Source organism: Zalophus californianus, chromosome 12 (assembly GCF_009762305.2).
Source record: "Zalophus californianus isolate mZalCal1 chromosome 12, mZalCal1.pri.v2, whole genome shotgun sequence".
Classification (NCBI taxonomy): Eukaryota; Metazoa; Chordata; class Mammalia; order Carnivora; family Otariidae; genus Zalophus; species Zalophus californianus.
Window position 1 is genome coordinate 83,640,353 of NC_045606.1, and position 25,478 is coordinate 83,665,830.

The window sequence follows — 25,478 nt, forward strand, 5'->3', positions numbered from 1 at the left end:
TTACATATTTTATAGAAAATAACCAAAGTCTTTCTAAGGAACTACAAGAGTACAAAAGTCATCCCATCTCTGCTCAAACACCTTCAGTGACAGTGACTTCCTTACTAAATATGACAATACCATCTGTCCCCTTGCCTCCAAATGGAAACATTAGTTTGAACATTCTGTAACTTTTTGTTCAAATGCTTAATGGAGCTGGCAGGACAAAGATCCTCCATGTGGATGCCTGTGAAAATATGTCTTCACGGTAGATGTGAGATATTTTACCCAGAAAGGCCATACAGCATAACGGCTCAGACTGAGGGTGCTCAACCCAACTTGGTGAGATATGCTATGCAGACTCTGCATTAGCTGTGTGAAGAATGACAAGTTCTTTCCTCTCTCTCTGCCTCAGATTCCCCATCTGTAAAATAAGGATAATACTACTTACCTACCTTCTAGAATTGTAAGGATTAAATGAGTCGATGTGCATATAGTGCTTAGAATAATGCTTGCTAAACACGAGTGTTCAATAATTGCTGATTACTCTTATTTCCCACCTCATTCCTCTCCCTATCAAAGAATACCCAGCAAGAATAATTAATAGCATTTTAATTCTCTAGTCCAGGAGTCAGCAAACTACAGCCCAGGGGCTAAATCTGGCCCACTGGCAGGTTTTATACATACAGCCCATGAGCTCAGTAAGAATGGTTTTTACATTCTTAAATGGCTGGGGGGAAAAAATCCATGAAAGAAAAATATTTTATGACACATGAAAATTCTATAAAATTCAAATTCAGTTTCCATGATAGTTTTATTGGAACACAGCCATGCTCACTTGTTTACATGCTGTCTATACATGCTTTCATTCTACATCAGCAGAGTCATTGCAAAAGATGACGTAAGGCCTGAAAAGCCTAAAATAGTTACTGAGTTTGCCGACCCTTGCTCTAGATAATTTTGTCTCCTGTCCGCTCCAGCTGGTCTTTATTGCACCCCAAGGTTCTCACTGCTGGGACCCTAGTGGCCGGCCAGAGGAAATTACCTACAAAGAACATTTTATTTTTTCTGTAACTTCCTCTACAATATTAGAGCTATAAAGGATGAAGTGAATGCAGTGCTATACTGTTGAACTTAATGAGATAAAAAGAAAGGAAGAGAGGGAGGGACCAGAGTAGAAAGGAGGAAATCAGAATTTTTAAATGCAACTTCTAAGAAAGATAATCATAGAATATTCTAAGTTTAGATGTTCTAAGAATGCATGCTTCAATTCTGGCAATGTTATTTTTTTTAAAGAACAGCACAGTTTGTATTACTATTTATAAAGGAGACATAAGGATGTATATTCATAAACAGATAAAATTAAGTAGTACTATTCTTTTTCAGGTTTTTTTTTTTTTTAAGTAAACTCTACACCCAACGTGGGGCTCGAACTCACGACCCCGAGATCGAGTCACATGCTCTTCTGACTGAGCCAGCCAGGTTCCCCACCAGTGCTATTCTAATGTGAATTTGAATAGTTATCTAAATTTAACTCATCTTCCAGTTTACACAGGAAAATTTGTTCAGTTCTTACAGAATAAACAGATAAGATTCTTAAGTCTTAAACATTAAATGATTCTTAAGTGGACTGGTATTTAAGAAAAATGCCTGCATTGTCAACTTTTTTTTTTTTTTATTCTAACAGCAACCTGCGCTGTGTTATATAACAAAGTCTGTCTTTCAGCCCCACACCTCAGCAGCCCTCCTCCTTTCCCTGCAGGTGAGTGCGAAGCCTTTCTCTAGTGCAAAGGCTGAAGATCCACTTGATCGATGGAAAATGGTGCTGCCATTGAAGTTGTTCCGATTGTCACTAGACCACTTTATGTTCTGCCTGTTTACTGACAAAGCATGCTTTCTTGTGCTTTATAGCTTTTTGTCCCCCCCCAGCTTTATTGGGGGTATAACTGACAAAACTGTAATATATTTAAAGTGTACACATGATGATTTGACACGCATATACATTGTGAAAGAATTACCACAATTAACACATTCCTCACCTCAGTTTTATATATGAGAACACTTAAGTTCCACTCTTAGCTATTTTCAACTATTCAATACAGTATTATTAACTATAGTCATCATGTTATACATTAGACCTCATTCATCTTATAAGTGGAAGTTTGTACCTTTTTACCAGCCTCTCCCCATTCCATTTTCCCTAATCCACAAATTTATATCCTTTAAAGCAAGGCTTACTGGAGATAACTTTGAATTCACAAAGCATTTTCACCTGCATTCCATCATAAATTCCTTTATGGAGCCTCCCCTTGACATTGTCATCACCTTCACAGTAACCCAAAGCAAGAAAGTGAAGCTCAGAAAATTGCATAACTAATAAGTAGTAAGGCCAAGTTTTGAACCCACATCTTCTGGCCTCACGCCCGGGGTGTCTTCCTGAATGATTTTAGTGTTTAACAGCACCAGCTGGACAGATGGACAGAGCTGGCTTTGACTCTGCTTGTGTGAACTTGGGCAAGTTACTCTTTATGGCCTCGAGCAAACTGGAGAACATAATGGAAACTACCACACTAGTTGTAGGGAAATAATGATGCCATGATGTGTGCAAAGTGCTCAACAAGGGGCTTGACATCAGTGCTCCTTCAGTGTTAACTATTATCTGCAATATGAAATGAAGGTCTAGTTTAGAATGATGACAATGTCAAGGGGAGGTTCCATAATGGAATTTACAGGGGATGCTCATGCCTTGGACTCAGCATTGGAGAGAGGAGTTAGAGATGACGGAGGGCAAGAGACTGGGAGAGCAGTGTTGCCACTGACAACAGAAACTGAGCGGCTCACAGAGGGAGAGATGCCCTCAGTCCAGAGAATAGTGTGGCCTGAAGACTGGAGCTCAAATGGAGGCCATTCTTTCTGCTGGGGGCTGTGTCATCCCAAGAGAGGTAGTCACTGACGTTATCAGATGACCTGTCAGGTAAGGAGACACTGAGGCACAACAGCAGAGAACTAAAGACCGGACTTTGAGATCAGCCAGCACTTGGAATGCAGCAGGAGGCAGACAGACATGAGATGACTAAGTGAAGTCCTGATGAGCAAGGGGCATAATGCACAGATCAGAAGCAAGTGGGGAGACTTAGAGGAGGAGGAGGAGGGGAAGAGGAGAGCAACACTGACTTAGGCTCAGACATCCATGAGAACGAAGAAGTGGCCAGCCTTGCTAGAATGAAGGGGATACTTCTACTGAATCATGGCCATTAGTCCATTAACGTCTCTCACTACCAATGAGGCATACAAAAACGAGTCTAAAAAAGGTTGCTCACCTTGGAGAACACAAGTAAACATCTATCGGGATGAACTCACAAAGTTGGAGACGGAACTGCACCTCCTGTGTAGCCTTCCTTACTCCCGTTCGGGCCTAACAACCTTTTTTCAGGCCTTTACTCTCTTGGGACTGTACCAGGCTCTTTATGAACATTTTCCCGGGATTTTTTTTTTTTCCCCCACTTCAACTCTCAAAGGCTGTATGTCATTTCCCAAAATAAGGTCCCGGAGTCTTCGACGACTTCTCCAAGGTCAGCCAGTGAGGGGCCCGGCTCCTACGGCGGAACCGGCCCACTCCAACCAAGCCCACGTACCACACCCGCCAGAGCACCGCCCGGTCCCGCCCCCCAGCGCGAGGCTGGGCTTCCGGGCACTCGCGGCCGTCGTCGCCGTCGCGCGAGGTGAGGTGGCCCAGCCAGCGCGGCGAGGCCGGCGCGGGACTACGGACGGACTGCCCCGCCGGGCCCAACGGCTGGGCGCCGGGCCCCGGTGTCCCGGCAACAGGTGAACACCGCGCGGCCCCGCCCCCCACGGCGCGCACCGCCCAGCGTTTGTGCGCGCGGCCCCGCCGGCGCCCGCGAGCCCGGCGCCCCCCCAGCCCCGCCCCAGTGCCCGGGGCGTGCTCGCCGTGGGTCACGCGGCCCGCTGCCTTGGTGCGGTGAGTGCGCAGGCTCCGCGTGGGGGCGGCTGGGTGGCGGGCTGCCCCCTCACCCCGCCGGGCTGCCGTGGGCGTCTGGGGCCCTTGAGAAGCGTGGCGAGGTCCCGGGCCTGCGACGGTTCGCTGGCGAGTGCGGAGGCAGCCGGGTAGGCAGCAGGGATGGGCGCGGGGGCGCCGCCCCCAGGCGATGCGGAGAACTGGGCTCTCTCTCTTTATTTCAGGATTGGGAACCCATGCCACGCTCACCTACCTGCTCGACTGAGGAATTACCATGGTAATACACGTCTTATTTAAGTATAAGAAGTTCCGAGGCTTTCGCTAAATTAGTTTAATACTGCTCTGCCTCGTTGAAGCACGTTTTACCAAGATTTGTTACCCACGCCACGAGATGGGTACCTCCGTCTCCTGTCGTTGGGGAGGGGGTGTCCAGCCTAGTGATCTGAACACTTGGGGCACAAAGATGACGGGGAGACCGGTTGCCCAGGTGGTCTGCACGCGCCAAAGGGAACAGCCAAGCAGGATGAGGCCGAGCCCTCTTTTTGCGAGTTGGTTAGTTTTCGTTCCTTGGTTCTGTTGAGGCACTTTCATAACCATATATGTGGGAAATAAAGAGAGGCGGGTATCAGGGTGTGAAACCCCAGAGTGCCAGCCCTTTGTCAACAGGGACTGGCCCAGGCACTTACCCCCTGCTGCCGCTGTCCTGGGTCCTGTGCAGGATTCTCCTCTACGGATTAAGAGGCAGAAAACCAGCGCCCGAGCGACCCGGTCTGCAGGCTCTAACGAGTGATTCTCTCTTCAAGTCCTAGTTTGAGGAAGGGCTTTGGAGGAAATCTTTTGTGCAGGGAATTCTTGAATTTTATGCCCAGGAAGGCTTGCAACATCCTTAAACTTCCATCTCATCCCCAAGTCGTTGGTTCACAGAGCTCCATCTTAAGCCAAACCACTCCAACTTCTCACTGGATCTCTCCACCAGAGAGCATTTCCCAACTGTGTTCAAAATCCAGGTCTTTTAACCACTTCCTTCTCTGCACTTTGCAATGGCATGTTCATTCTTCTGGCCTCGAACTCATAAGCACTGCTGTTCCTCAGTCCTCATCCAGTCCCTTCGACCTGCTTCCCACCCTCACTGCCTCTGGCCAAGTCCTGCCCTCCTTACCGCCTGCCTGGACTCTGGCGGTAGTCCACTACCTCTGTCCAGGGGCTCTCCATCTCTTTTGTCCTCCTCCTCCACCAGAATGGCTGTGACCTTGTAACCCCTACCCCAGGACCTCAGGAATTTCCAGTCTGCTCAACTAAGTACCGCTCAGAGCCCAAGGTAAAGGGGCCTCAACCTCTTGAGCTTTATTTGCCATATTAACTTCTCTACTTTAAACAAAATGAACAAAAAACACATCCCTCACTAGACCCACATTCTTCTTGAAGCCTCCTGCACCTGCCCCAACTCAAGTTTTGATCTACTTTTCTTCAACATGGGCCTAGCTCAGAAGTACCTCCTGCTGCCATATTGCTCCCCAAGCCCCCATGACCTTCTACACCTCGCTTACAGGAGCTTTGCCTCACCTTGTAAAGCCTCATTCCTCACCCCCGTTTGCCTCTAGTATAGAAATGTGTTTGGTAAATCTGTGTGTTCCTTCTACTTCATTGCATATAAAAGCACTAAATAGATGTCTCTTGATTTAAATTGTGTCACTCCCCTGGTTACTGTGCGTGGTTGGTACTGTCATTCTCTTTCAGAGCCTAGGGAACTGAAGCAAAAACGGTTTAATAAAGCCATTTAAGCTAATGGATCCCCACTGGCCCTTGGTTAAAAGTTAAACACCTTAGCTTCCAAGGCCTGCAGGCCAGAGTTGCACACAGCCTACCTTCCCAGCCTGAACTCCTCTGCACCCCCACCGGGGTTGCCTATAGGCCAGCCACACTGACCTTTTTTGAGAGGTCCCTTCAGTTTGGTCTGTTCCCTCCAGCCTCAGAGCCTTTGCACAAGCTGTTTGCCTGGGAATTCCCTGCTCTTCAGCCCACAGGCTGCTCTTCAGGAACCCTTCTTCCTTCCTGTCCCAGATTAGGTCATTCCCTGTGCATCCTGTGTCATTATAAAGGACCCTGGGCTCTCACAGGAGAATGAGTAAATGTGTTTGCAATTTCTCCCTCACTGGACTATAAGCCTCATGAAAACAGGAGCCTGGAGCTGCAGGTCCTGGTGCTCAGTAGATATTTGTTAAATATTTGTTGAATGAACGAAGGAGTCATCTTAAAATTCACAAGGGCAGATATCTACGTTTGCTTTCTAAGTCCTGAGACTGAATTGCATCTGAGTTGCAATGTACTCACTCAGCAGATACTTTCATACCTACAAATGTGCCAGACATTGGTCTAGGCCCTAGGAATTCGGTGGTGACCTCATAGACAAAATTCTGGCTAGGAAACAATAAATACATGAACAAAATAGCACAATTAAATAGTGGGGTGTGCTTGGGGTCAGGAGCTAGAAAGTAACTGGCTGAGAGGGTTGTTGGGAAACCATCCGTACACCCTCCCTCCTTGCCTGGGACAGCCCCAGTTTATGTTTGTTGAAGTGTCTTGGTTTGGACAATAAATTATATGGTCACCCTAGTTGTAGCTAGAATATAGACACAGTATCTGAGAGAGTTTTCTCAAGAGGTGATATTTGAGCAGAGCCCCGCACAAAGAGAAGTAACAAATGATTTCCCCTGTGAAGGTCTGTGGGAAGAGGCGGGAGCAGGGAGCGGTGGAGCAGGTTTGGGAACTAGAAGGGAGGCCAGTGTGGTAGGAGCCAGTCGTCTTCATTAAGGAGTCTGGAGAGTCTCAAGTCGGGAGGTCTGTGTTCTGGGACCGGAAACAGCCAGGAGCCATGGAGTTGTGTTGAACCGACCCAACCGGCCGAGAAACTGAAAGTTTTCACTCACAAAAATGTCTTAACAGATTTATTGAGGTATAAGTGATGTACAATAAATTGGAGGAAATCTTTTTATTTTAATGTACATATTTTATGTACATATGTAATGCACATATTTTAATGTACAATTTGATAAGTGTGGCATCTGTATGCTCCCATTAAGCCATCACTGCGATCAAGGTAACAAACATGTTGATCACGCCTGGAAGCCTCTTTTGTGCTTCTCTGCAATCAGGCCTTTTTTCTTGCTTCTGTGTGTATCGCCCTCCTCCACCCCCCATCCCGGGCAACTGCTGATCTGCCCTGCCTGTATGGATTACTTTGTAATTTATAGGATTTTTTAATATATGGAATTATACAGTATGTAGGGGTTTTTGGTCTTGTATAATTGTTATTATTATTTTAAGATTTTATTTAAGTAATCTCTGCACCAACGTGGGGCTCGAACCCACAGCCCTGAAATCAAGAATCACATGCTCCACTGACTGAGCCAGCCAGACATCCCTCACTTGTAGAATTATTTTTAAATAAATTTTCCCATGTTGTAGTTGTAGCATGCATCAGTAGTCCTTTTTATTGCTGAGTGGTATTCCAGTATACGGTTATACCACGGTTTGTTTATCCGTTCCCTCACTGATGGACTTTTGGGCTCTTTCCAGTTTTTAGCTAGCACAAAGTTACTACAGACATTTCATGTACAAGTTTTAGAACATATATACACTTTTATTTCTCTTGGTAAATACCTAGCAGTGGAATGGCTGGCTCATATGGGAAGTATGTTCTTAACCTTTTAAAGAAACTGCCAAAGTCTTTTCCAGAGTGGCTCTTTCATTTTGGATTCCCACCAGCAGTGTAAGAGAGTGCTAGATCCCCCACATCTTCACCAACACTTGGTCTGGTCAGTGTTTGTAACCATTAGAGCCGTTCTAATGAGTGTGCCCCAGTATCTCATTGTCGTTTAAGTGGATTTCCCTAATGTTGAGTATCTTCTCATGTGCGCATTGGCCATATGTATATCTTATTTGGGAAAGTATCTGTTCAAATCTTTTGACCATGTTTTATTGTTTTTGTTTGTTTGTTTGTTTTCTAGTGTTTTTACTGTGTTTTGAGAGTCCTTTATCCATTCTGGATATAAGGGCTTTATCAGATATATGATTTGCAAATATTTTCTCCCAGTCTGCTTTTCATTTTCTTAACAATATCTTTTGAAGAGCACAAGTTTTTAATTTTGATGGTGAATTTATCAATTTGTCCTTTCGTGGATTGTGCTTTGGTGTCAGATCCAAGAAATCTTTGTCTAACCTAAGGTCATAAAGGTTTTCTCCTGTATTTTCTTCTAGGACTTTTATACTTTTTGGTTTTATATTTAGGTATATGAGCCATTTTGAGTTAATTTTTGCTATGGTAAAAGCATGGATTGAGCTTCCTCTTTTTGCAAATGGATATGCATTGTTCCAGCCCCATTTTTTGAGGAAATTATTGTTGCTGGATTGTTGAGCACGATGGTCGAGAGAGAATTCTTGAGACGTTTTAGGTGCAGCTTAGTAAGTTTATTTAAGTAGCGCAGGGACAGGATCCCTGGGCAGAAAGAGCTGCACATCTGTTGTACAAAGCTGGTGGTTATATGCTTAGTGCTCAGGGGGAGGCGATGTGAGGGGAGTATTAGATCATAAATGTTTTCTTTGAATTTCTACTCATAAAACTACTTTCACAAGATTTCTCTGGTGCTTATCATTCAGCTCAATATTAACTATCGGTGAGATTTACAGATAGTCATGAGACCCTTTAAGGATGTAGCAACCAGTGTGTATTTGATCCTTATGGGAACTATGCAGGCTATAGGTCAGCCTTCTGGGCTAAAGAACATTTTTCTGCTTCTATCCCTCATCAGTTACCCATGCTCTATTGAATTGCTTTTGCACTTTTGTTGGAAAGCAGTTGTTCATCTATGTGTGGACCTATTTTTGCACTCTTTATTCTGTTCCATTGATCCATTTGTCTGTCTTGACACCAATACCATACACTGTAGCTGTATAATAATTCTTGAAGTAAGGTAGCATTCGTCCTTTGACTTTGCTCTTTTTCAAAGTCCTTTGCATTTCCATATGAATTCTAGAGCCAGTTTGCCAATTTCTACAAAAAGATGTGAACTTGGAATAAAAATATCAAACCTTTGTGTTGAGTTTTAGTTAGCAAACTATTTTAGAGATGAAAACACTTTATGGGGGCAGTTATTCCGGGTAAGTCTTAATGGTTGACATGCAAAAAAGTATAAAATCATAAATAAAGCCAAGACCCCCAAATTTTAAGAGCTTATGGATCCTACACTCCAAGGGGATCTTTTATCAGGAGATACAGTTATCATATGGGTTTTCATTTTGCTGTTTTTTTTTTTTTTAATTTGGATTTCCACATGAAAGCCAGGCCCCTGTGTTGCAAGATACTTCTCATCTTCATTCCTGAGTTTTTTATCTAGGAGTGTATTCCATTTCACTTAATAAAAATGTATTTTAGTGTTTTTAATACATCGACTATGTTTCTCTTTGTTTAGCCTGGGACATTTTTAAAGTGAGATGCTATCAACATGGCATCGATTTTATACAAATATTTAGCCCTTGCAGGTATTCTTGATAACTTACACATTCCTCTCCTTTCCCTTGCATAGAAGAGACACTTTCTAAATAATACACCTCCATCTCTTACTTTATGGATGGGTCACAGGACATAGAGAAGTCAACTCAGCTTTGTGTGGCCCTAGCAAAACTTCAGATAGTTTATTCCCACGTTAGGATGGTAACCATTCCTTTTCCCAGAAGGCACTGGCCTGGCAGCATGGTCATGGCCAGAGCACAGGTGCTGAGCTGGTAGATGCTGGTTTGCATGGTGACCTTGCTGAGCCTCCACTTTTCCATTTTTAAGACAGGAATAATACCTCTCTCCCTCGAAACTCAGCTTGGAGGATTAGTGGTGATAAAGTGATGGGGACAATCACTTACTGTTTCCTTTATGTCAGACACTATGCTAAGTGCCTTGTATTTGTCTCAGCCCTCATTACTGCTTAATGAGATAGTGACTACAGCATAACAAATGCCAAAATATGTGTTGGCATCCGATTATCTAATGTTTTTAATTAAATTTTTATTATGAAAGTTTCTATACATACACAAAAATAAAATAGTAAAATGAATCCCCATATATCCATTTCTCAAACTCCGAAATTGTCAGGATCTTGCCACATTTGTTTGATCTGTCTTTTGCAGGGGAGTAGGAGAGCTGCAGTATTTTAAAGCAAATCTCAGGCCTTCTTTCAGATTTTAGTGTGCATCTCTGAAACGTGTAAACATTTTCTTCCATGACCCAATGCCATTAACACACCTAACAAAATTAATAATTCCTTGATATTACCAAATGTCCCTGGTTGCCTAAAAATGTCTTTTTACAGTTTGTTCAAATCAGTGCAGACAAGGTCCACCCGACCGTTAGATTAGGTTGGGTCTCTTTTAATCTGGGTGCTTCATACACATTTGTTGAATTAGACTGCACGTGACTTCTCCTCTCACTCCATGCAAAAATTTTTGTTACTGTTACAGTTTTTTGGTTTTCAGGAGTTATTTTTCTTATGTTCAACAGGAAATGTTGAAAATTATTGCAAGGTTATAAAAACTAATTTTTGCCCCGTATATACTTGTCTTTGAAAGCCAGGTAAAGGGAAACGAGGAAAAGGCCGAGGCAAGTCTGGCGGGAAGAAACAGAAGAAACCGGAAGTGGACATTCTCAGCCCTGCTGCCATGCTGAACCTCTACTACATCGCCCACAACGTGGCCGACTGCCTGCAGCTGCGAGGCTTCCGCTGGCCAGGTGCTCCCAAATCAAAGAAAGGGAAAAACAAGACTTAGTAGCATTTCACAGAGAGCAGAACTTGGGGAAGAGAAATCAGGATAACACAACTACTGCAAGCAAAATAGACTTTACTAAAGACAATTTGAGATGCAAGCTAAGTGTGCTTTTCTCTGGTAGTTAATGATAAAGAAATGCATTTTACTTCCCAGCTAAATTCAGCAATAGTTAGCCAATTTGCTTTTTCAGAAGAGGTCAAGGCGGGGGGCGGGGGGGGAGTCCGAGTAATTCCTACCAAGCATGGTGGAATTGATAGGACTTTAAAAATTATTATAATTCTGGGTCAGAATAAACTTTGTTCTCAAAAGGCAGTTCTAGCCTGCATGAATTATTTTCTTTTGCCTAAACAGGTTTGTTACATAGAAAAGGCATACCTGGGGCACCCAGGTAGCTCAGCTGGTTAAGTGCCAGACTCTCCATTTTGGCTCAGGTCTTGATTCCAGGGTGGTGAGTTCAAGCCCCTGCATCAGGCTCCACGCTGGGCATGGAGCCTACTTAAAAAAAAAAAAAAAAAAAAACATGACGAAAAGCACAGGATTTGCTTATGAACAGCCCTCTCTTGGGCACTGTTTCCTTTTTTCATCTTTTTCAGGAAAAATAATGAATACTTTGTTTCTATAATTTTTTCTTCTCAGCAGTCTGACTCTTGGCTGATTTTAATTAGCCAGGGATACCGGTGGAGACAGATCATCACTCCTGCTCTGACCTTTCTAGGGCATATAAGCAAATGACTCAAAGGAGCTGACAGGGGACCGTGTCCCGGTGCCAGGAAAGGGAGCAAATCAGCACACATCTCTCCCTTCTTTCCATTTCACTGGACTCTTCTCCACACTTTTCCTCCACACTTACATCTTCCTTCCACCTTCTGCAGGCTTCCTTCTAAACGTTCTGACCCCGAGTTATAGAACTGGTGCTAGAAACTTGCCATGGGCATTCTGCTGCTATTCCATGATCCACGTAAGAGATAAAACTGCAGTTCTTTTTCTTCAGTCCAAAAGGCCTAAAAGCCCCAAATGTGAAACTTGGAAGGAAAGGCATTTTGAAGTATAAACACCATCTCTGAATCACTTAGCATTCCATCCCTGCTCCCGCTCTGTCTTGCTGGCATGTTGCACCACGTTCCCAAAGCTGACACCTGCACTGTGCTCTGCAATCGCAGGTGTGGGCCCCAAGCTGATGCCTCTAAGGCAGCACCTGTCCGGGGATGATCTAGTTTGTCTGAATTGCTTGTAATGATGCTGCAGGTTGCCTGGTGAGGATCTCAAAGATTCACGAAGTCTGCTAAGAAAGGCTGCAACCTAGGACTCAGGATTTCATAAATATCAGAGGAAAAAAGGCGATCACACGAATCCTTGTACTAGAGAAGTGGGGTGCTCACACCGCACGTGAGCTTGCTGGGAGTGACATTCCTCTAGCTGTCCCACCTGCGCAGGTGAGACCCTGACTAGTTGCCAGAGGAGCCCTCACTCGGGTGAAGGTTGGTGCTGCTCTTAAGCTGAAGGGGGGCCCTCTGGGTTCTCTGTGGACGGGCTTTGGAAAGGGAGCACCTTCCCACTCTGCTAGACACTGCTGGGACGGACCCAAGTGGTTTCTGTGAACGCACTAACTCCAGTTCAGTCCTTCTCAAACCTGAGCAAGCAGCACCCGGAGGACGTGTCAAAGGGTGGGGGTTGGGAATTTGCCTTCCCGCCCCCCACAGCGGTGCCCGCTGCTGGACTGCACCCGGGGAGGAGCTGGGCTCTAGTTAATGCGGCCTAACCAGGGGCTGAAATGCTTGCTGAGTCTTTCAACTTGTGGGATATCTCATGCCCTCCTCTGCCTCGCTTGGTTCGGAGCTTGTATCTGAGCAGTAATGCTTATTGGAATGCTGGGGAGGTAGCATTCGCAGAGGCTTTTTCTGATCTTGTCCCCAGCGTGGATGACATCATCTGGGGAGCTACAGAGACGTGCCGGGTGGCAGACGTTTAAAGGCTCAGGAGATCATCTGGAAGTGGAAATGCTTTCTTTTCTTGAGATGGTTAATGATGAGCAGAAAGGCTAGTAAGCACTGGAATAGAGGAAGTACGAATCGGATCGGATGGGCACGGTTTACACTGAGAAGAGGAGGCTGAGGCGCAGGTCCCATCGTGATGGAGGGCAGTTAGTTTCTGTTTCCCCTTCGCTGGTGTGTCTGCCGTGTTATCATGACAGAGACACTGCAGACCAAAAGTCCACAAAGAACATTATCGGGAAAGTGAGGAAAAAATGAATATAGGCTTAAAATAATATTGTATTGATGTAAATTTCTTGGCCATGATAATCTTATTGTGGTTATATGCCAGAACGTTCTTGTCCTCAGGAGCTAAATTATTTAGGTGGAAGGGTAATGATGTATGCAACTTACTTTGAAATGCTTCAGGAAAAAAGTGTGCATATATGTGTGTGTGTATAAAATACATATTTTCACACGTTGCCACATTTGCACTCTTTGCACGTAAGATACACACATATAGTAACTATACTTGTATAATATTCAGGTATATTATAGAGATCCACAAACTAACATGTTGCCACATTTGCTCACTATGATTACGTGTATATAGGAAATATATACATCCATATATGTATGTTTACATATGGATACATGTATATACACAGTTTGTGCATGTGCAAATATGACAAAATGTCAGTTCCTGAATCCAGGTCAGTGGTTCTCAACTGGGGGCTATGCTGCCTCCCAAAGGACATTTGGGGATGTCTGAGATATTTTTGGTTGTCTCAGTGGAGGGGATGTCACCAGCATCTAGTGGGTAGAGGTCAGGAATGCAGCTAAACATCCCACAATGCACTGGACAGGCTCCCACAACAACAAATTCTCCTGCCCCAAATGTTATGGTGCCAAGGTTGAGAATGCTGGTCTAGGTAAAGGGTCTGTGTGTTCACTGTACTTTCTTTCAACCTTTCTATAGGTTTGAGATTTAAAAAAAATACAAAAGTGGTGTTTAAAAAAAAGGTGAGAGAGGAAAGATGTGTGACAGAAAGGTGAGGAAGTGAAGAAAAAAGCATAAGCAAATTCTTCCCAGGATCTTGTCTATAAGGGGATGAATTACAGCAAAAAGACAGCACTCCTGTCAACCACGCTAACTGCCCCCCTCCCCGAATCCCATGAAGAATTATCCCGGTGTTCATGTTTAGTAACACCTGACCAGTAATACCAGTCCCGTCCCTCAGGCACAACTGGTTGGACCAGTGGGAGGCTCCTGACCCCTAAAAACTCATCCATTGGCTGCTACGACGAGCCTGGTCTATTTTAAGACCAGGTGGGTCCATCAGAGTCTCCGTCCTGTAAAGACCTGGAGAACGAGGCACGTAGGAAGCTGACGCTTGGAGGAAGCATAGAAAGAGACCACAGGCTACAGCTGCGGCCCCAGGGGTTCCCCACAAGCTAAAGTTGTGGAAAAGCGGAAACCTACAGTAAGCAGACCTCAGGAGGTGGAGGAGAGATGTGTGGAGCCCAGAGAGAGGACACGGCCGTGCCTTAGACCACTTCTCTCCTTCCCGCTCCCCCTCCTTGGCGACTGCACGGGGCGTGGGCACCTGTCTGTAAACCATGAGCGAGGTGAAGCCGGCCTTCTCCCTGGGAGACACGCGGTGGCCGTGGGAAATCCAGGGAGCGGTCCTGCAGGCACCAAGGAATTTGGGACTAGGGCTCAGAGAGAGAGGTTGGCCAGGAGTGTAGGTTTAGATGCAGTGTATTCAATGCAAGCTCATGGTTGGAACCAAGGGCTGGTCAGTTGTAGAAATAATAAAGTTGCGCTGAGTCAGGAGCCATGGGGACAGTCTCCTTTCATGGGACAGAAGGAAGAGGAGGGGCTGTCAGAGATGGAGGAGGAGGGTGAGGGAACCTGGAGAAAAGGGGGGTCAGTGGGGCCACACGCTGCAGGGATGTCAGGGAGGGTGAGAGAATGGGAACAGGGATCATGATCTGTTGGATGAGGGGTCCTCCTGCGTCCGGCTTCTCTCTAAAACAGGGAATGAGCGTAAACGTGGAAGGAAGGACCGAGGGGCTTCTGCTGCTGGTGCACAAACGCAAACCTCCTGTCAGAATCCAGGTCTGTCACCGGCCCTGCAGTGTGTTCCTTATCTCCCTCTGGTGGTGGGAGGATGCGGCGTGTATCCCTGAGTTTCTGTGAGAGCCCAGAGATGCCCCAGCTTGAAGCAGGGTCACGGCGGTGGCCACGTGCTCCCGGTGGCTGGCAGCCATGCACGCAGCGCCACCTGCTGTTGGTTTTGGGGGCTGCATCATGTTTTGTCTTGCCGGTCAAAGCCAACTTGGGACTGATTTTCTCCTCACTTGACATTTCTTACTTTGATAATCCTATATTGGCTGTTGCCCTCTAAAAATATGATATGATCATGTGACCCTTCTGCCTCAAACATTCCCATGGTGACCCATTGCTCTTGGGATGAGACCAGACTTCCCACCAAGGTCCACAAGCGCTGGGTGGTCCGGGGCACTCTCTCCTTCCCGCCTCCCAGCACGTCTACGCCCTCTTCTCGGCATTCCAGCCACTCCGGCTCCCTTCTGCCTCAGACATTTTGCTCATATTGTTCCCTCTGTGTGGACACGAGTCTCCCTTTCCCCTGAGTAACTCCCAGCCACCCTTTAGGTCCCAGCTTCATATCTTCTAAGAGAAGTCTCCCGGATCCTGGGCCAAAGCCGGTCATGTGCCCTATGCGCTCTGTGGGGCTCTGTATGTCTCCATACTTTTTTTTTTTTTTTTTTTAGGTTTTATTTATCCACTTGACAGCACAAGCAGGGGCAGCTGCAGGCAGAGGGAGAGGGAGAAGCAGGTTCCTCACCGAGCAGGGAGCCCGATGCGGGGCTCCATCCCAGGACCCTGGGATCATGATCTGAGCCGAAGGCAGACGCTTAACCCACTGAGCCACCCAGGCGCCCCATGTCTCCATACTTTTACAATTAAATGGCTGATTGATTAATGGTTATCTTCCCTGCTAGATTGCAGTTCTCTGCTAACAGGGCTGGTCGGCTTGTTGATGGCTTCCTTGTGCCCTGTGACATAACCAGCACCCTGGCATATAAATATTTGTTGAAGGATTTTTCTAACAAGCTATTTATGCTACAGTAACAACCCCAAAATCTCAGAGGCTTAAAACAACAAAGGTTTATTTCTTATTAAAGCTTTAGTTCCTGGAGGGCTGACCCAAAGGTTTCTTTCTCCCTCGGACTCCATGTCCATTGAGGGTGGGCTGGGGGCCTGCCTCCAGGGACCCGTGCTTACAGAGCAGCCAGCATTTGGGGTGTTGTAGGCTGTCAGGCAGAGAGAAAGAAAGAAAGAAAGAAATGTAAACTGCACATGGGTTCTTAAGGTTCCCACCCGAAGTGACAGATCACTTCTCATTTTATCAGCCAGAACAAGCCACGTGGCCACACCTCACTTTATGATAGTGGGGAAAAGCAATGCCACACGTGCCCCACGGGGGAACCAGAAATATTTGCTGGATAGTGCTAATAACTATCTGAAGCATGCATTGCTTCTGTAATAAAGAAGACTCAGAAAACAACAAAAAGGCTGAGAAACAAGGGGTCCAGAGAGGCGGCTTCAAGAGGAAACTCACCCTCAGGAGGCTGCAATTGTGCTCTTGTGTTCTGTTTACTAAGCCACCTGTAGAGGTGACCGAGGGTTAGGGTACCTGAGCAAAGCAGAAGTTTTGTTTTGTTTTGTTTTAATATTTATTTATTTGAGAGAGAGAGAGAGAGAGCAAGCACAAGTGGGGGAGGGGCAGAGGGAGAGAGAGAATCTCAAGCAGACTCTGCGATGAGTGTGGAGTCCGATGGGGGGCTCGATCCCAGAATCCTGAGATCATGACCTGAGCTGAAACCAAGAGTCTGACGCTCAACCGACTGAGCCACCCAGGCGCCCCTAAAGCAGAGTTTTAAGTCTTAAAACTCTTCTTAGCTCTATCACATCTTCTCCAACTTCTAGAGAAACCATTCAAATAAGATGATTGTTCTTAAATATTTTATTTTGATTAATGTTTAAATTTATCACAATGAAACTCATAATCCAGCAATTACACTATTTGTATTGAGACTATGCTTCCTGATAGGAAGTGTAAAAAAGAAAGCCCAAGATTTTGTCAGTTGCCAAAAAAAAAAAAAATCTGAACCCAACCTTTCCATTTGTTGAAGACAGAAGAGCAATGAAAGAGTCCCATGAAGCATGGATTCCTGCTCTGTGCTGTCTTTCTTGGTGACCCCCCCTCCCTGGGTCACGGAGCCTTGGCCGTGACCCATCACAGGAACCCTCTCTATAGCCTGCTCTCAGAGCAGCATTTGGCTAGAGGTGGCCTCCTGGTGGGCTTCACCCGGCTCTCCCCTCTGTGTCCATGGCTACAATAAGGTCCACCAGCTCTGCCCCATGGCAGCCTTACACACTCTGAGAGACGGTTCTTGGTGGAGAGGACATGTGTTCTGCTCCAGGCCAAACACCCCAGTCCCTTCAACCACTTTTTACTTAACATGACTCCTCTTGGTCACCCTATTCTGGATCCTCCAGGGTGTCATGTCTCCTGTAGCTAGGATAGGGCACCCACGTTTCACATGCCAGTGAGGCCCTGGCCTTCTGAACGCTAGACTTTAGACCATCTTTCCAGTCCAGGCTGACGTGAGGCTTTTGGAATAGATTCTTCACTTAAATAGCTTAAGGCTTGGTGTGGCCATTGTAGGAAATAATTCGGTGGTTCCTTAAAAAGCTAAACATAGAGTTACCATACGATCCAGCAATTCCACTAACAGGTATGTACCCCAAAGAGTTGAAAGCAGGGAGCCAAACAGATACTTATACACCAACATTCATAGCAGCACTATTCACAACAGCCAAAAGGTGGCAGCAACCTAGGTGTCCATCAACAAGTGAATGGTTAAACGAAATGTGGTCTCTATAGACAATGGAATAGTATTCAGCCTGAAAAAAGAAGGAAATTCTGGCACAGGCTACAACATGGATGAACCTTGAAAATGTTATGCTACATGAACTAAGCCAGATTCAAAAGGACAAATATGGTATGACTCACTTGCATGAGTTCTCTCGAATAGGTACACTCATGGGGATGGAATGTAGAATAGTGGTTGCCATGGGCTTGGGGGGAGGGCAGAAAGGGAAGCTACTGTTTAATGAGTTTCTGTCTGAGATGATGAAAAAAAATGTAAATGGACAGTGATGGGAGCACCTGGGTGGCTCAGTCAGTTGGGCATCTAACTCTAGATTTTGGCTCAGGTCATGATCTCAGGGTTGTGAGATTGAGGCCCCATCAGGCTCTGCACTGGGCAGGGAGCCTACCTGGGATTCTCTCTCTCCCTCTACCCCTACCCCCTCCCAAAAGAAAATTTAAAAAATGGGCACTGATGATGGTTGTACAACGTTGTGAATGTACCTAGTGCCACTAAACCAGTTACGTAGAAATGGTTAAAGTGACAAATTTTTTGTTGTGTATATTTTACCACAATAAGAAAACACAAAATCCACCAAGGCTCTTTGTTCTTGATCTCCTGTACGAGTGGGAGCGGGGGACAGCACAGACTTCCCACAAGAGGCTTTCTCTCTGCAAGTGCGCAGTGGTGGGGGGTGGGAAGCAGAAGTGATTCCCCCTGCCCCAGGACTCCTTCCTCACCTGGCTCCCTCCCTCTGCACACAGTCTTATTTCTCCTCCTTTTCTTGTGACTCGGAGAAACCAGGGCACTCTTTCTGGCCTCCTGCACAACTCCACTCGAGGCCCCCGAACCACATCACAGGCCACTGCCCCCTGAACCACCCACCCCTTGACCCTCCGCCTGCCTTGACCCATTTCCCACAGAAAACACTTCATCCCTGGCCTTGCTTGACATTCCCTGGGTCAGAGTCTGTACTTCCTACCTGCTAATTCTCACCTTGGATCTGTTACTCCATGAACGGCCTCCCCCAGTTACATCAACCTTGTGTTTTCTCTCCTGGATGAGGATGTAAAATGCATTAACGATAAATGAGGCAGAGAAGCTGCGACTGAGAGGTCAGGCTCATGGCAGGCTCAGCACAAGGCGAGCGTGCAGGACTCTGAAGGCTGGGCAGACTCGGGCCTGCCAGCTCATCAGCTTCAGGCCCCTGCCAGCGGGTGACCCTCAGGCGGTGGCTTCTTGGACCTCCTGGTCCCTGGCTTCTGGGACACCAGTCACCATCGTACAGACCACAGTCGGATTTGCCATGCATGGTCACTGGGAGAGCTTTGAACGGCAGTGTCCTCCCACCCGGGCCCACCTGTTGGCTATGGGAGTTGAATCGCCCAGTGCCATTTGGTCCCTTCTCTGTCTCCAGGTGTCCTTCGGCCTTGACTTCTTTGGCAGTCTGTCCCCAGGTGTGTGCAGCCCATAGGCTTCTGTTCTGTCAGACCGCTGAGCTCCATCTGCACCTCTGAAGTCACCTTCCGAGAACCTACCAAGGATGGCAGCCCGCTGCTGTGTGTGTGTGTGTGTGTGTGTGTGCGCGCGCGCGCACGCGCGCCTGTGTGCGTGCGCGTGGTGCGTGCGTGTGTACCGCATTTTCCTTATCCATTCGTCTACTGATTGACACCAAGGTTGCTTCCATACTTTGGCTATTGTAAATAATACTGCCATAACCATAGGAGTGCGTATCTCCTTTTTGAATTAGGGTTTTCATTTTCTTTGGGTAAATACCCAATAGTGAAATTATTAGATCATATGGGATTTCTTTTTTTTTGTTTGTTTTTTTTAAGATTTTACTTATTTATTTGAGAGAGAGAGAGAGCACATGAGGAGGGGAGAGTCAGAGGGAGAAGCAGGCTCCCCTCTGAGCAGGGAGCCCGATGCGGGGGGCTCGATCCCGGGACTCCAGGATCATGACCTGAGCCGAAGGCAGTCGCTTTAACCAACTGAGCCACCCAGGCGCCCTTTATTTTTAATTTTTTGAAGAACTCCCATAGTGTTTTCCACGGTGGCTGCACCAGTTTGCATTCCTACCAACACTGCATGAGGGTTCCTTTTTCTCCACGTCCTCATCAACACTTGTTTTTTCCTATCATTCTGATACTGGCCATTCTAATTGGTGTGAGGTAATATTTCATTGTAGTTTAGATTTGAATTTCCTGATGATGAGTGATGTTGAGCATCTTTTCATGTGTCTGTTGGCCATCTTATTAGACACTAATTAAAAAAAAAAGCATTGTCATAGTCTTAGTGAAGGGAGATTTTCAGATGCTGAACTGAATGTTGAATTATAATCTTTTTAACGTATGGTTTCGTTGTCTTCACAGCTGTTTGTTAATAGCTGTGTGGTATTCCATTCACTTGCTGTATTGTAGTTAACCTGAGGATCCACTATAGCGGGATGTTTACAATGTTGCCAATTTTTGCTGTTATATGTAATGCTGGATGAATGCCTTTTTGTGTATAGATTTGTTTTGAATTATTTTCTTAGAACAAATTCCCATGAGTGGGATTATGGGGTCAAAATATAAAATTCTTTTATGGGGCACGCTGTTTTCCGGAGGGACAGGAACTGGTGGACGGGGCCACTGGCAATGACTTGATTCTCTGCCTCGCACTCGAGCCCAGCTTGCTTCTGCTGGAGAAGGCTCGGCAGCGCGCTAATGCACAGGGACCGAACCCAGGGCGTGACCGGTTAAAACATGGTCCCAGCGCCGCTGTCTGCTGCTCGAGTTTGCACAGATGTACAAAGCGCATCCCACTGGCCCCGGATTGAGGATGTCTTTGTAAAAGGTAGGTTTACTGAGCTTGGAGGTCAAGTGCGTGGGCTGTGGAGCAAGGTGCTTTTCATCAAGCCCCAGCTCCACTGGGTAGTTAGGTGTGTGACTTTGGGTCAAGTTGCCTAATACCCATGGCTGTTTTCTCAAAAAATGAAAGCATAAAGGAGAACGTATAGTGCCAGGATGAAATGAGGTAATACGCGCCACGTGTGCAGCCCAGCGCCCAGCACGTGGTAGGCATGCACTACGTGCTGCGAACGTCTAGCCATGGGACTTCGTGAAGAGTGTGTCTTTGACGCAGGCTGCTCTTCAGACTGTGACGCTGGCTTCTTCCTACCTCCGAGTTGGTTCCCACACACAAATCCTCTGAAATGAACTCTTTTAAATTCTCAGCCCAAACTTCATTTTGTACTTGAGAATGGAAAGCTTGAAGTCAAATCAATTAACAAAAAGGACTCTGCAAAGAGTTCTGAAGAAGCATGTGTTATGTCCTTGAACTCAAAAGAGCTTACATTTTTTCCAACATTCACCTTTGAAAGAGAGAATCAATGCACAGACCTCGGCTCTGCGATTGCAGGGAACGGCCGATCAGCTGGCACTGCCCGGTCACTGGAGGGTCGAACTGGGGAGGTGGGGATGACTACAGTTGTGTGGCAGGCATGAACAAATCTGTCTTCGAGTCTGAAGGAAGGACTATGCATTTAAAACTAATGTACTGGGGCGCCTGGGTGGCACACTCAGTTAAGTGTCTGACTCTTGGTTTGGGCTCAGGTCATGATCTCAGGGTTGTGAGATCGAGCCCTGCTTGGGGCTCTCACAGGGCACAGAGTCTGCTTGGGATTCTCTCTCTCCCTCTCCTTCTGACCCTTCTCTCTCTCTCTCAAATAAATTAAAAGTAAGTCTTTAAAACTAATGTAATCACTGAAGAGTGACAGTTAATAGAACTGAATCTTTAAAAAAAAATACACCTTTTTCTTTTTTTTTCAAAATAAAATTCAGAGAACCAAGTGAAACTCTTGGTTTCTAGGTCCCACTCCATTGTTAAACTATCAGAGCTCTGCTGAGGCTGTCCCTGTGGACGTGGGTTTTGTTTTGCACATGACACAGAACTGAGCTCCATAAGATTCGCTGTTTAAAGACATTCCTGTTCTCATGGTAACTGATGGTCCATCAGCACCAAAATATATAAAAGGCAGCGGGGCAGCATGAAGATGTTACTACGACAACTGGAATTTAGAGGATACATTTTTAAAGGAGTGTGGGAGGGCTTAATTTCACTTCACTTTCTTCAAGAAAGCCTGGGTAGGATGAGTCAGGCATTTCAGAGAACAGGGGTGCCCTGGGGTCCGGGGTGTGGGCTCACGCGGTCACAGCACTGGCCAGAAGACCGGTGACAACAGAGTGTTGGCTACAGAATTCTGTGAAATCACCTCAGCAAAATGTTGCTCCACCAGAAATCATACAAAGATTTGGTTGTGTTGGGAGTAGGCAGGATTAAGGAGCGAGTATTATAAGAGAACTCTCAATTTTTAGCCTTCATGGAATTTGCAGATAAGAGATGACCAGGAAGGGGCACCGGGGTGGCTGAGTCAGCTAAGCGTCTGCCTTTGGCTCAGGTCATGATCCCGGGGTCCTGGCGTCCAGTCCCATGTGGGGGGGGTCCCTGTTCAGGGGGAGCCTGCTTCTCCCTCTCCCTCTGCTGTTCCCCCTGCTGTGCTCTCTATGTGTCAAATAAATAAATAAAATCTTGGGGGGGGAAATGACCAGGAGCAAATCAACTTGCTTTAAAAAAATGTCCATATTAAAATAAATAAGCAAATAATTCATTCTCCACAGTTTGGAATGTACAGGTACTACTAGGAACTTGAAAAGGAGATGACATTTCCATTTTCCTCCGAGGATGTGAATTTATTTCTCATTCTGGGCCTCACAGAGCTGAAAATGGTCTCTGTCGTGTGAAGTTTTGAACACCTCCAACTTCAGTACTGGGGCTACAGCAGGTCGGCGGACCCAGCCGAGGGATGCCAGCCCTCTGTGTGTGGCAGCAAAAAGAGCTGCCCCCACTCTGGGGCTGGTATTTGTGTCCCAGGGCCCTGGTCGCCTGCTTCCAGCGGTTAGTGGTGATTGGCCACCCAGCCTAGCCAGCTTTCCCGGGGTAATGGCTGTGAGATTCAGCTCTGCCCCGGTGTCCCGCTGCTGTTACCAGAACACACTCACTTCTCTTGGTCTTGCTATCTTTTTGCAGTTTACGGAGTGTGGCCCAGGTCACGTGAAGGTCTAGGGGGAGCCAGGAAATCGGCATTTCTTTAGCCAGTTCCAGAGAGCTCTCTGAGGCATTTCTACAGCTCACAGAGCCAGGAGCCCAAGTAGAGAAGCTTCTGTCCTCAAATTCCTTTAATTCTGCCAACGATCCTGTTGGGCTCAGAAGGGTGAAGTAACTTCCCCTGGTCACACGGTGGTGCCCAGCCAGGTCTGACCCCAAAGCCAAAGCCTGAGTCCACCCCACGCCGCAACTTCTGGGGGAGAGTGAGAGCGTGTTTGCACCACACCAGCCGACTGTCCAAGGGAGCTGTTGCCAGAACTGGGAGCCTCCTGCTTTCACATGGCACTTTGGTCTCTCATGCTCTACCTCCCTGGGTGGGGTTCTCAGCGAGGTTACAGCTCCTCGCAGACCCCCTGATGCTCTGGCACATTCTGACATTCTGCTTTCTATTTTCTGTATTTTGTGATGTTTTGAGGTCTCCGGGGCCTTGCAGGCCCAGAGAGGGACTGCTCCTCCCATGGTTAGCTGCCTTCTAGAAATAGCAAACAACTTGCCTGTGAGCCTACCTTTGATAGGCAACCCAACGAATCCGCCCCTCTCGCCCACATTCGCCTCCTTTTATCAGCTTCCTACAGTCAGGACACTATCCTCCTACCCTAAATCCCCCCAGGGCCAGATATCAGGCCACTGGGGACGCCCCTGGAGCCAGAGCCCACTGAAATTACCCCCACTGTCCCCCTCCTAAACCTGCCCAGCATGCCCACCCTGCCTCGTCTATTCCTTCCAGCAAAAACCCCAATAAAGGCTCTGGCCCCTGCTTTCCCCTCACTCCTGATGCTGAGGCCTGAGTGGCAGTATGGCCCTGCTCTTGGGAGCTATAACAAAGGTGTTTTATCGTTGTTGTTGTTGTTGTTGTTGACGACTGGACTTAGTGGCTTTGTTGGGGAGAGCCAGCATTACAACGGATTTAAGAGTTGGCATCGGGGCCCTTCTTGCCAAAGGTGGGCATGACGTTGACCAAGCGCTGGTTGTCCTGCATCCACTGCGTGGTTCAGCCTGTCTTCTTTTTCTCCTGTTTGGCCACCTTGGGGGTCCGCCCTCTGACTCGGCCGGCACGCGCCAGGGAGCCACGGACTTCACCTCCGCGCACGGCCGGCTCCTTCCAGGCTGGCCAAAGCCTCCACTCCACGTTGGCCCAGAGCAGCCTCAGCCTCTACAGGTGTGCCTGTCAAGAGCATGGCGCGGTCTTTGGGAGCGATGCCCTACAGTGAGGCTACACGGGCCTTGCTCTGGGGGCCCGTTTCCCGGCCGGTCACCTCCAGGGTGAGTACCACAGAAGCCGCTACCAGGGAGATGGAGTCAAGAAAGAGAGCAGCAAAGTATTTTGGCAGTGGCAGTCCTCTCCTGACGTTGGCTGGAATAGAAACAACACTCCTGGGCTCGTTTGCAGGAAGACATCCGGAGCTTGGTCCCTACCTGCTGCCCCCCTCACCCTCCTCCCTTGGAGCTCCTCTTCTCCAGCTCCTGCGTCTTCCACCCCTCCCCTGCAGCCCACCGCCAGGCCGGGGTCCGCGGAGGCCGGGCTGGGACCAGATCAAGGACAGAACCTTGACCTCATTTCCTCCATGTCCCTCACTGCGGAAGGGCTGGAGTCTACCAAGGCTCTGGGAAGAACCCATTTGCCTCCAACCAACTTTTTCCGACCACAGGGTGTGAAACTCCTCCCCATGAAGCTGAATCCCCCGGGGCTGTGTGTTCGGCAGCTGGGGCCCAGGGACTCGAGGCTCCACGGCTCCGCCCTAGCTCTCCAGGCCCCCGAGGGACCAGGGACCGGCGGGCGGTCACCCAGCCTGGGGCCCCTGGGGCCCCAGTCCTCTGTCCTGCCTCTGCCTCTGCCTCTCCCCTGTACAGCTAATCTCTGCCCCCTGAACCGTCAGCGTCTTCTGGTCTTGTTTTCCTTGGCTGACCACCTGGAATGTAAGTAAGGGCAACGACCTGACCACACAGGATGCTGGCAACACTGACCCAACCGACAGAGCATGTGATGTGGACCGGGATTTCAGTCGTGGAGTCACCACACGGAAGACTGCGGCCGGAGCAGGAGGGGCGGCGCGGGGAGGAGAAGGTCAGGTGGAGGCGCCGGCTGGAGAAAGGGCTGCAGGCCGGCGGGCGGGCTTCGGCGGGGCGGGGCGGGGCGGCGGGGCGGGGCGGCGGGGCGGGGCGGCGGGGCGGGGCGGCGGGGCGGGGCGGCGGGGCGGGGCGGCGGGGCGGGGCGGCGGGGCGGGGCGGGGCGGCGGGGCGGGGCGGCGGGGCGGGGCGGCGGGGCGGGGCGGCGGGGCGGGGCGGCGGGGCGGGGCGGGCTTCGGCGGGGCGGGGCGGCGGGCGGGGCGGGCTTCGGCGGGGCGGGGCGGCGGGCGGGGCGGGCTTCGGCGGGGCGGGGCGGCGGGCGGGGCGGGCTTCGGCGGGGCGGGGCGGCGGGCGGGGCGGGCTTCGGCGGGGCGGGGCGGTGGGCGGGGCGGCGGGGCGGCGGGGCGGGGCTCCTGGGCGGGAGGAAGCCGGACGAGGTGCTGCGGAGAGGAGGTGCTGCGGAGAGCAGGTGCAGATGGGCCCCTGAACGGGGTGGGGGAGTGGAAAGGAGAGGGACGCCGCGGACGTTACGGGGGGTGGGTGGGTGGGGATGGATCCTT

The 25,478-nt window shown here is 48.2% G+C and overlaps 1 protein-coding gene and 1 pseudogene across 4 annotated transcripts; one reads left to right on the forward strand and one right to left on the reverse strand.

Moving 5' to 3' along the window:
- The first annotated feature begins 1,518 nt into the window (after positions 1–1,518).
- SMKR1 (small lysine rich protein 1) lies at positions 1,519–11,080 on the forward strand. 4 transcript variants are annotated; one of them, XR_003516432.2, is made up of 4 exons: positions 1,519–1,741; positions 3,523–3,804; positions 4,180–4,232; positions 10,571–11,080. XR_003516432.2 is itself a non-coding variant. In XM_027573695.2 (3 exons), exons 2-3 carry the CDS (start codon positions 4,230–4,232, stop codon positions 10,766–10,768), a joined length of 201 nt encoding a protein of 66 aa, XP_027429496.1. In that variant the 5' UTR covers positions 3,667–3,804; positions 4,180–4,229; the 3' UTR covers positions 10,769–11,080. The 4 variants fall into 4 exon arrangements, 3 of the variants coding, with proteins under 3 accessions (XP_027429496.1, XP_027429498.1, XP_027429497.1); XM_027573695.2 differs by lacking the exon at positions 1,519–1,741 and having other exon boundaries at positions 3,667–3,804; XM_027573697.2 differs by lacking the exons at positions 1,519–1,741; positions 3,523–3,804 and adding an exon at positions 3,839–3,958.
- Positions 11,081–22,298: 11,218 nt separating this feature from the next.
- Positions 22,299–24,911, reverse strand: LOC113910987 (annotated as a pseudogene).
- Positions 24,912–25,478: the final 567 nt, after the last annotated feature.